The 12,494-nt window shown below is 35.0% G+C and overlaps 1 protein-coding gene across 3 annotated transcripts in view; it reads left to right on the forward strand.

The window, feature by feature from the left end:
* VAMP7 (vesicle associated membrane protein 7) overlaps positions 1-12,494 on the forward strand; it is a 1,102,798-nt gene that overhangs the window by 2,832 nt on the left and 1,087,472 nt on the right. For all 3 annotated transcript variants that reach the window (XM_049766700.1, XM_049766698.1, XM_049766699.1), the window contains exons 2-3: positions 4,031-4,185; positions 10,988-11,045. In XM_049766700.1, the coding sequence (XP_049622657.1) occupies positions 4,040-4,185; positions 10,988-11,045 (204 nt within the window). In that variant the 5' untranslated portion in view covers positions 4,031-4,039. The remainder of the gene's footprint in view (positions 1-4,030; positions 4,186-10,987; positions 11,046-12,494) is intronic.

Here is a 12,494-nt window from a genome sequence, read left to right on the forward strand (position 1 = left end):
TAAGTGATTTGAAACAACTCAGGTAAACAACAGTGTTTGAGTTACCTATTCTTGTCACTATGACTCTCCAGGGGTCCTCAAACTTTTTAAGCAGGGGGCCAGTTCACTGTCCTTCAGACTGTTGGAGGGCCAGATTATAGTAAAAACAAAAATTATGAACAAATTTTTATGCACACTGCATATATCTTATTTAGAAGTGAAGAAACAAAATGGGAATAAATACAATATGTGGCCTGCGGGCTGTAGTTTGAAGACCCCTGCTAGCCTATGACCACCTAAGAATAGTCATTTGTGCTTCTAAGACATTAAAAATTAAGCATTGTTATTTTAGGGAACTCAACTGCCTCACTAAACTGTGACATGGCTAATTCATAAGGTTTGTGTATAGATCATAATATCCATTTGTATTTTTCAAGCTATCAAAACAAAAATATAGATTTAAAACTTTTCTCAGAACATATGGACTTAATTATGAGGAACTGCATTTTTCAAGCTATCAAAACAAAAATATAGATTTAAAACTTTTCTCAGAACACATGGACTTAATTATGAGGAACATTAATGTGTCCATTTTTTTATAGTTACCTGAAATCATCTTCAACTGCTTGGTACCTCCACTGTGGAATATTGTTTGTGAGGCTATTATTAATTTAAAAAATATACTGGTTGTCCTTTTCTAACAAATAGATATGGTCCAAAGTTCCTTTGTAAAATTATTGAACCTATAGGTACATAATCTTCTAAATAGTAGAAATTAACTTTTTAAATGTCCTGCTGTTGGAAGTGGTCTTTCTGACCCACAGAGTTAAGGGTAAGTCCCCCAAGGAAACAGGATAGAAGATTTTAAGCTGAAAGGGATATAAGTGATATAAGTTGTAATGATAAGGATATAAGTTGTAATGATGTGAATCCAGGTAGAATATATAGTAGGAATGATTTAGAAAAAATAAATTTGTAAGATCAGGATTTGTTATAATCTAAAAAAAGTATGTGTTAAATCCTGATACCTGGAGTCTGTGAATGTGATCTTATTTGGAATAGGATATTTTCAGATGTGATTAAGATATTAATTTAAATATAGTCATCAGGACGTCAGTATCCTCAAAAAAAGATACATAGAATACTGTGAAGATGATACACTTGGAGAATACCAGGTGATGATGAATACATAGACTATGTACTGCAGCTTCAAGTCGAGGAATCCCAAAAGCTAAGAAAAGACAAGAATTCCTCCTTATAGATTTCAGAGAGAGCATGACCTACCAACAATTTCTGCCCTCTAGAATTATGAGATGATTATTTTTATATTCTAAGCCATGCATCTTTTGGCATTTTAGCATGAAATTATTGGAAACTCATATGGTATCTAAGCTTGGCTGAAGTAGGATTGGAATTATTGCTCTGAAATGAAGAAATAAAGAAATAAAGAAAGGAGTAGGCAAGAAAGCTACAGAAAGAAACAAACAGTGTTAAGACAGGGCTTTTCTTTATATATTCTTTTTATTATTTGTATTTTCTCTAGCTTATATTTTCATTCTTGATTAGTACATTATTATTATATGACACTTTGTGATTTATCATGCATTTGCATATTATTAATAATTAGCATAGTATCTGACTTTAAGGAGTTTTCTCCAAATAATTTCTTTTTACTTAGACATTGTGATTTAAATATGTCTAGAATAGAGTTTTGGGTATACAATTTTCCAAAAAATGTTTCTGTTATGCCAATATTCTTTATTGATATATATATTTTTTTGGTTTTTGGGCCACACCCATTTGACGCTCAGGGGTTACTCCTGGCTATGCGCTCAGAAATCGCTCCTGGCTTGGGGGGACCATATGGGACGCCGGGGGATCGAACCTAGGTTTGTCCTATGCTAGCGCTTTCAAGGCAGACACCTTACCTCTAGCGCCACCTTCCTGGACCCTCATTGATATATTTTAAGATTATTATGCATTTAATGTTATCAAAATAAAAAAATACAGAATTTAAAAGCATTGGATTCAGAGCTGGAGTGATAGTAAAGTCGGTAGGGCACTTGCCTTGCATGTGGCTGCCCCGAGTTCAATCCCTGGTACCCCATATGAACCCCTGAGCCTGCCAGAAGTAACTTCTGAACAGAGCCAGGAGTAAAACCTGAGCACTATTGTGTCTGGACCAGAAACAAACCAAAAAATTTAGTTGCAGTTATCTCATGTTGGTTCATAATGAAATTGTTGTCCATTAACACTAGGTCATTTGTTGTTGTTTCCCAACTAGATGTCTTTTTGAAGCTTCTAAGGAACTAGGCTGCTGTTTTTTGTTAAAATATCTTTGTCATAAGGACTATATAATTTTTTATTTCTTTAGGACCAATTTTCGTGGTCCTAAAGGGACCATCCTACTCAGAGAATTACCTCTGGCAGTGCTCAGGAAACCATATGGGATGCCAGAAATGGAACCAAGGTCAGCTGAAGCAAGGCAAGAGCCTCACCAGCAGTACTATCTCTCCAGCCTCAGAACCATATAATTTCTTTTCTTTTTCACTTTATATTTTTGTTCGGTTACGTAACATATCTTCTTGATTCTAATCAGTGACCTCCTTCCTTATAAAAGTTCAGCCTGTTTTACATTCCTCATACTATGCATCACTGAACACATCTAGTTGCAGACAACAGTTCTTTATTAAAATTCTCTTTTACTTTGGCTTCCAGGTTACCATATTCTGGGTTTCTTTTGGGGGTTCATATTTATTATTTACCAACTATTATTATATCTTGGTCTTGTCTTCAGTTTTCTCACTCCTTTAGTGTGTCTCATGGAATGTATCTGTAGCAAATAAATCAGGTCTGAATAAGCTTCTTTTCCAGGGATAAGAACTATAAATCAATTCCTGTGAAAATTCAATGTTTAGAGGTCATCTAGAGGACAACTCAGTAATATGACAGAAGGTTCACCCAGACTTAGAAAGCAATTCAAGAGGAGAGCTTAGCAGTAGTATTCCACTATTCCTAAAAGGTTAAGCTAGAATGGAGAAATGACAAGTGAATTTTGCAATGCAAATGTTGTTGGTGAAATTTAACAAGCTTGGATTTATGAAAAATTGAGGGGAAAAAAGCCAGATTACAGTAAGTTCAAGATTTAGCAACTAAAAATGTTTAACAGGACGTTGAAAAGCTGCTGTAGTACCTAAGGTATATTACAGGTCAGTGTAAATTTTTGGAATCAGAAGATAGCGTACATGATAAAGCAATTTGGAAAGTATAACCTGCTACATATAAGAATAAATTCAAGAGAAGATGGCTGAAGGTTCCCCCAAGAAAATCCTCATTTAGAGAGTGGAGTGAGGAAGAGATACAGAAGGCTTGGGTTATTTTCACTCTATTTCTGTTATGGGTCCCTTTATATTAGAGGCAATTTATAGTTTAGGGATAAAACTGAGTTTTAGAACCAGACTTCCTGTGTTTAAATCCTTCCTAGGTCTAATATTATACAGAATAAGTCAGCATGTACTTAAGTTTTTTCATCTGTAATGTTTCATAAAATTGTATAATTTTTAATGTGTGTATTTTAATGTGTGTATAAAAATAATATTAAATGATAAAGTGCTTCATTAAAACAGTATCTGGCACACAGTAGGCAACTTATAACTATTGTGGCTATTGATATTATTAATAGGGATATTTTTTAATATAGAGTATAATTTCTATTGCACTATTTTACTAGGACAAAAGTTTCAGGTTGAGAGTACTGCATCATTGTTTTTTAAGTGATGACATCAATTTTCATCTTATAATTGGTAAATGCAGACTATTCATCAATCTTATATGTTTTATGAGTCTTTATACGCCTATGTATTTTGGCCTACTTTAGGACTTAAGTTTGTGCAAGACTGACCTTGTTAGATTTAAGTTTGTTACATGTAATGTTATTGCACTTCCATCAGTAGAATATCTTGGTAGATATTGGTGAATAATAGTAGATAACTTTTTGAAAGATCATATCAAAAATATTCTAAATCTTGTGTATCTTTTTTTCCTTTGATAGATTGAAGTCATGGCCATTCTATTTGCTGTGGTTGCCAGGGGAACCACTATTCTTGCCAAACATGCTTGGTGTGGAGGAAACTTCCTGGAGGTGACAGAGCAGATTCTGGCTAAGATACCTTCTGAAAATAACAAACTAACATACTCACATGGCAAGTGAGTCCTGTTTTACATATGGTAGAGGGCTGAAAGAAATGAATTCTGTTCATTGTAACCACCTGGTTGGAACTAGAAGGTATCGTGTTGAGTGAAGTAAGCCAGAAGAAGTACAGAAGAGATGATTTTATTTATCTGTAGTATAACTGGATGGGGCGGATTCCTAGAACACCCTTAGATCCAGAGCATAGGGAGGAGAAGGAAAGAAATTGAGAGGGGAAGGAAGAAGATTAGAAAGGTAAGTAATAGGGCAATAGGAGTCAGGCCTTTAATGTACCAGTGAGGTAGGAAAGTGGTATATATAGCTATGTATCCAGAGTACAGACTCAACAACACTGAAAAAATGGTATCTAAACTACAAACAGAAAATGATAAAGTGTGCCTGTCAGTCAAGGTGGCAGGTGTTATATGGGGAGTGGGGTTGAGCTGACAGGAGAGAACATAGGAAATTGATAGAGGGAAATTGACACTGGTAATGGGATTGGTGTTAGAATATTGTTGTTTACAACTCATATATCCATAAAAATGTAACTAGAATAGCAGAAAACTAGAAAAGTACATAATGTGAATAAGATGACAGAAAAGGTTAGAAAATGTCTAATTAGGCTTATTGTGACTTGATATTAATATTTTAAGGGGATATGTAGACGTTTTCAATGTAAAATGAAATGCATAGCACTATGCAGCTCGAGGACATTCAACACTTGATGCAGATAAAATCAATAAGATTACTTTACTCATTCTTTTATAAATATTTGCTGAGCATTTGACTGTTGCCAAGTACTTTTCTTGTTGCTGAGAATACAAGAAGAATTACAATGTTTGCCCTCATAGTGGTTATAGTTTAATGGAGATTGTAAATTCCTAAATAATTCTAGAAATCAAGTGGAAGTAAAAAGGGATTATATTCTAGGTAGAAAGAGTGACTTCTAGAGACATGGTATACAGGCAGGAAATCTTAGGTAATGTTTTAGAACTGTAAGTGCTTCTCAGTGACTGATGACCAGTGTGAAAATAAAGTTTGAGTGAAGGAGAGGAGAGAAATCATGTAGGACCTCAAAGACCATAGTACGAAATTGAACTTTACTCTTTGCATATTGGGAGGCTATTGAAGACTTTCAACAGTGGCTTGACATGGACATTTTGCTTTTAAAGATCACACTGGTGGCTAATTGGGAATGGATTGGAGAAGACATAGATGAAAAATTTTAGAATAAGATTAAAAGGGCCTCAACTTTACTCATAAGTACTTTAAATTTTTTATCTTACTTTATCCATCTTTATCTCCTTAGATCTTAGCTTCTTTTCCTCCCACCAGGTACCCAGTTTGTAGGTTCATTAGGATCACTTCAGTGAATGTGGTTGCACTGGGGTTTAACTCACAACCTGTGCTTGCTAGGCAAATGCTGTATATACCTCATTGAGTGATCTGGGAATCCGTAGTTTATATCACGAAGAAGTCCTTATTGTCTTCAAGGATTAACTAACTTCTTGGATGGTATAAAATATAGTCTAAGTTACTGTTGAAGAAAGTCCTCAGAATAGAGTGTTAAAATAAGATTTCACAGACACATGGTTCAAGGTTACTCTGCATTTTTCAGTTTCTTTTCAACTCTAGCCAAGACCCCTTTTTAGTTCTTATTACCCCATGCTTTTTCATAAGTCACTTCATCCTTTATTATTCAGAATCTTTTTCGTTGAATTTTATTTTTCACTCAATAGTTTTGTAGCTAACCTAGCAGGAAGGATTTGATATTTCTGTCCATATAGCCATATGCTCAGTTAAAATGCTGAAACAGTTATAACATGATATAACTCAAGAATTTCTAGATTCTCTTTTGGGCTACCCAACTGTCTGGGTGTGCTATTCTTTCTAAACTGAGAACATGGCTCCTTTCTGCATGAAGTGGCCTTAAACATTCATCTGGTCAATGGATTCAAGTCCAGAGAATCTGAGTTATACACAACCTCCCCATTATGGCCCCAGTGTGCCTCCTGTGGTCTATTGACCAGAAACTCAAAGGCAAGTCAGATCCTTGAGCTCCCCCTCCTAACCCAAGAAACAATGGTGAAATAAGAACACTACCATAATGGAAGTTACAAATTCCTGTTTAAAAATTGAAGGAGAGAAAAATCTATTCATTCATTTGTTCATTCATTTTTGGCCACATCCGATGACTCTCAGGGGTTACTCCTGGCTTGCACTCAGAAATCACTCCTGGCAGGCTTGGAAGACCATATGGCATGCTGGGGATTGAACCCAGGTCCATCCTGAGTCTGCTGCATATAGACTTTACCTTACCACTGTGCTATCACTCAGGCCTGAGAAAAATCTAGTCACTATTTTAGCTCCTGAATTTGTTCTTCAGAAGGATTTTGTTCGTCCATTGTCCACTCTACCTACATATAAAGTGAGGGCTAGAGATTATCAGATCTGTGAATTGTAAAGGTTCTGTGGCCTGTTTCTTAGCAGTGTAGTGAGGGTACTCAAAGGTAGTCTTAGGGATTAAACAATTCCAGTTCCTTGTTTGATTGACTTTATAGTTTCTTTGAACATTTATCAGGCTAGAGAATACAACAGATAGGGCGATTGCCTTGCATACTACCAACCTGGCACCCTCTGTAGTCTCCCCAAGTCCTACCAGGAACGAGCCCTTAATATAGAGACAGAAGTAAGCCCCAAGCACCTCCAGGTGTGGCCCAGAAATCCCCCTGATATTTATCAGGCTTTTGTAATATCTGTTTCTATTCAGTCACCAAAAATGTCCAAAGAAAACATGAAAGTAAAGCTTGCATCTTCTGCCACATTTTGTCAATTACAGTCTGTGTGGGACTAGATATGTAATCCACTGAACATTTGGTTGTAGTTCTAGACAGTCATGCTGATTACTGTGCTTCTCCACATGGATCCTGATCCAGTTATGTCCACTGTCCTCTGAGTAAGGCCCTCTGTTTCTAAATTGTCTTTATCTTTTAACCATCCACCTTTGTTTCTTTTCTATAGTTATGTCTCATTTTCCCAATTAAAAATAATTTTAATGAGGCCAGAGTTATAGTACAGTGGTTAAAGCATTGCCTTGCATGCCACTGATGCAAGTTTGATCCCTGAAATCCCATAAGGCTCCCTGAGCACTGGCAGGAATGATTCCTGAGTACAGAGCCAGGAGTAATCACTGAGTACTGCTGGGTGTGACCCTCTCCCCAAGAAAACTTTCATTACTTTACTCCAAAAGCCAAAAAAACAATGTCCATTTTAGTATGGTAATAATTTCCCTCCTAACAAGGTATTTCTCTTACTATTCCCTTCATTTGTAGCAGCACCGCCAACCATTCAGTTAGCTAAGATTAAAACATCAGAATCATATTGAACTTCTTTGCCAAATACTTTTCTCTTACACGAGGTATTTCAACTTGTCGTAGTGATAGTTCAGACCTTCATTTCTTATGTCATTGCTTAATTATTTTTTCGAGTTTTAGTTGCTACCCCATAAATCTATATTTTGTATTTCTATAATTACAGGTTCTTTCTTAAACCCATTGCCTTTAGAATAAAGTTCAGACTTGGCCTTCACAGTATTTTTCATTTCTGATCTTCATTCCATATCATTATCAGACTCTTTCTTATTCCCTGAACTGTTGTGATATTTGAAGCTTTGGTCAATATTTTTCCATGCTTTTGCATCTTTAAATATTCTTCAAGTTCTTAGTTTTTATAAACTTTTGCTAATTTTAAGTCCCACATTAAATACTTTATGAATGACCTTTGTTAATTATTTTCTTGATCAAGAGTAATTCTGATTATTTTTCTTCTTTCAGCAGATGCATTTTATCATTTGAGTAGCTTCCTTAATGTGGTTTGGAATTTCAGTTTCATTCCCTTTTCCCTTTATATTGTGGTCATACCTTCCTTGTACTTATATCTAACTTTAGCCCTCAGTTTTGTTTTCCTGTCATACTTAGCTAAAAGATCTTAGTCTTCTTGAACTTATGTTTCTTCTTCTGGAATCCCATGTACTCTAAAAGTGGGTCAAGAACCTCATTTTTGTGTATCTACATAGATATGTTTATCCATTTCTGTGGACTTGTACTTTATAACAGCTAAAGTTTCTTTTTCATCATTCCCTGATAGGAGACTCTGATTGCATGGACCATCATTGGCATATGAATGTGATTTAGTATAAACAGGTTTTATGGGGAAAATAATGATTTCTGTTTTAGACAAGTGGCTTTAAGTTGTCTGTGGTATGTCCATTTGGATATATCTAGCAAATAATAGTGTATTTAGGCGTAGAGCTCTGTAGATAAGTCAAGCCTGTATTCGGGAATCATTTACATAATCATAGTAATTTTGAAAACAAAACATGAGTGTGTGCCATCCTTCTGGAAATATGTGATAAAAGCAGGGTTGCTGAGGATGCTTGAAAATATCAACAGAAAGGGAAAGACACAGCAGACACATAAACTGAGAAGACTAGTGTCAAATATCAAGTGGTGAGAAAATTTTTTTCATGAGAAAGAAATAGTCAACACTGTTATATGTTTCAGAGGGAGCCATTGGATTTGGTGATGTGGAAGTCATAATGAAACCATAAATAGTTCTATAATTATGAAAGAAACCATTTTGCCTGAATTGCTGTACCACCTTGTAATTCATATCAAGCCTTATTATGGATATTAAAAATGAAATTTAGGGCCAGAGAAATGGTACAGCAGGCAGGGTACTTGTCTTGCCTTGCAGGTAGCCAACCTAGGTTCAATCCCTAGTACCACATATTCCCCCTCCCCCGAGTCATGCTAGGATTGTTCCATGAGCATAGATCCAGGAGTAAACCCTGAGCATTACCAGGTGTGGCTTAAAAGCAAAACATTAAATTTAGCACATATTCCTATCTATCTGCTTGTCTGAAGTAGTAATATAGAGGAAAATTAAATTGTTCCTCTGCCTCACCTCCCTTGTCACTTCTTACTTGCTGTATTCAGCCCTCTTCTATCTTGTTCTTCACTCATTCAGTTCTCCACACTGTAGCCAAGTGTCCTTTATAAAATAAAGTGTATACCACAGATTAGTGGGAACCCCTGGTGTTTGACCCTGTCCTTTTCTTTTCACACTCTCTTGGCTAAAATCCTCTGATGCATATTCATTTATTTTAGGACAAGGCACAGTGTGATTTAAAAGGACATGTAGAACCGAGTATTTCATTATTTTTCCAGCCTCATGTATAGAAACAGTTTTTTTCTTAAATCCATTTCAAGTTATTTGAACTTCTATACTTTTCTAAACCTAGTATGATTCCCAGGCCCTTAGGCTTCTTCTATCACATGAATACTCTTTTCTTAATCTTTACTTTGTCATTTCTTATTCATCATATCTCAGCTCATACACAACTTATTGTAAAAAGTCTTTCCTATTGCCTTTGACTTATGTATCTCCTCTCTGTGTCTCCAGAGTGCCACCTACTGTGCTGTTAACTCCTCATCCTCCTATTTAGCAAACTGCTGTGTAATTCCCTACACTGTGATGGATACAAAGGAAGGGACTAATTACATTTACTTATTGAGTCCTCAGCACTCAGCCCAGTGATTTGATCAAAGTAGGCACAAAACACTTATTGGGTATTTGGTAGGGGAAAATGTTGCTTTGATATCTTAAGAGAAATCAAGTAAAACTGTATGGCTCATGGGGGCTGTTCTTAATTTTATGTCCCTCTTAAGATCCCATCTATTGTTTAGTACTTAAGAGTTCAATTTGTTTTTGTAGCTATTAGGTTTTTTGTTTGTTTGTTTTTATATTGTGGCCATACCTAGTAATGATCAGGGTTTACTCCTGTCTTTGCATTCAGAAATCACTCCTGACAGTGCTTAGGGATCATATGGGATGCTAGTAATTGAACCTGGGTTGGCCACATGCCAGGCAAGTACCTTACCCACTGTACTCTCTCCAGACCTTACAGCTATCACTTAATTTTTTCTTTTTTTAATAATTTTTAATTGAACCACTATACATAGCTACAGAGTTGTTCATGATTGACTTTCAGTCAACAGTGCTTAATAAACATACCTCCCTGCAGTGCATATTTCCTGCTACCACTATCCCCCCTGCCTTAACCCTTCTCCCCCCGCCCCGTCTGCCTTTATAGCAGACATTTTTCTTCTCTCTCTCTCTCTTTTCTTTTTTGATACTCTGATTTGCAGTAATACTGAAGGAGTATCATACATCTCAAATTACCTGCTTTCAGCACCCAGTCCTTGTCCAGAGTAATCACTTCCAACTATCATTACCATAGTGGTCCCTTCTCTGCTCTTACTGCATTCCCCCACTCTTTGTGGCAAGCTTCCTATCATGGACAAGTCCTTCTGGCCTTTTTCTCAATATTGTCTTTGGATATGATTACTGTATTCACTTTTTGTTTATATCTCACAAATGAGTACAATCATTCTATATCCTTCTCCCTGCTTCATTATACACAGCATAATACTCTCCATATTTATCCATGTATAAGCAAATGTAATGACTTCATTTTTTACTAACAGTTGCATAGATATATCATAGTTTCATTATCTAATCATCTGTTTTGGGGCTACAGCTATCATTTTAATGGGTAATATGTGTACCATTTCACTTTGTAGCTTCTTTTAATTTCTTATTTCTTTGTACCAGTTTGACCTGAGGAAAAAACAATTAAATGGTAGAAGGGGAGAAGTTATAGATAATATATGTAAATAATATGGTGACTTCTGAAGTACTATGCTTAGAAAAAGATTGCTCATAACCACAGTAAGTTTTATATCTTTTATTTTGCAGTTATCTGTTTCATTACATCTGTCAAGACAGGATTGTTTATCTTTGTATTACTGATGATGTAAGTAACTGAATACATACCGTTATTTAACTATGTGTACTGCCAATAGAATCAATTTTTAATTATCTATGGTGAGTAATTGTTATGTAATCAAATATTTAATAACTAGGATTTGCTCTTATATTTTGCATTTTTATATTGAGCAGCAAATCTATGAAAGGTTAAATGCAAATTCAGATTTCCTAAGTTTTGATAGAGTTTTAGTTTAATTTTATGCAACCTCAACATTTTTTCTATTGTATTATGAGAACTGATGTTTAAATTTTGTCCCTTTGGTATAAAATACTTTCAGAAAGTATCAGCTTGAAATTTGAAGTAGATTGTTATTTCCAGTCAATAGGGGATTTTTTAAAATGTATGTAGAATTTGGGAAAATAAAATAATACTGCGTTATGATCTGTTTTGTAAGCCTTTAGCTGTTGTCTTATTTATAGGCAATAGACCCAAAATGTGCAATAACTTAATGCCTTCAGTATTCTTTCTGCTGTGTATAGTGTTAGCTTCTTCCTGGACATAGCTTATGGTTATATAGTGCTATATACTAAATTATTATGTCCATAAAAGAGGAACTATTGTCTCATTCTTTTATTGTATGATTAAAGAAATATTTCCCAGAAATTTCTTCTTCCCTCCCTATGCTTTGAAAGTGGATTTACTTCTATTTCTTATTGGGTAAGATTTAGGTGACTTAACTCTCAAATGATTATTCTGACTTAGGATAGCATAGGAAGATATAGATAACAGTTGTCATTTTTAGGACAGAAATTTAGGAAGAGGATTTCAAATGTATTTTCCCTTTTTTTCCATTGCCTTACTGTTTATAAATCAGTTCATTAGTCTTTGAATAAAATAGTAGAATGATCTTCTGGAGAATTTAAGTCATTTCAACATTATTAATTCCAGAGATTCTTAAAAGACTAGAATATATCCATAGTCAAATCTTTAATATAAAAAATTAAAAATAGCATACTTTAAAATTTGTCATCAGATTTAAAGTAAATGAATAAGTAAATAAATCTATAACTGACAAGAGACATGAGAGAGACATGATTGGCACTGGTCAGAGTTCTCAACCTTCATTGTGCCACAGTTTCCTTTGTTGCTGTGGCCCCTTTCAGAATATATGAAATAAAACACATGTTTATAAATGAACCAGATATATTGAAATAAAAGACTCAGGTATTTTTAAAATTGATATAGTAATATCTTTCTTCATGAGTTCTTAATAGGCATAGTAATGAATCTAATATGTAATAGTATTTTTGAAGTGTGATAAGTATAACCGTCATTTTAAGATACTATTGATGGCATGTGAAAAAAGGATCTCTGTTGATTACAAAGCCACAGTATTGTTTTTTTTTGTTTTTTTTTTTTTTTGGTTTTTGGGCCACAACCAGTAACGCTCAGGGGTTACTCCTGGCTATGTGCTCAGAAGTTGCTCCTGGCTTG

The sequence above is a fragment of the Suncus etruscus genome, chromosome X (assembly GCF_024139225.1).
Source record: "Suncus etruscus isolate mSunEtr1 chromosome X, mSunEtr1.pri.cur, whole genome shotgun sequence".
NCBI classification, from domain to species: Eukaryota; Metazoa; Chordata; class Mammalia; order Eulipotyphla; family Soricidae; genus Suncus; species Suncus etruscus.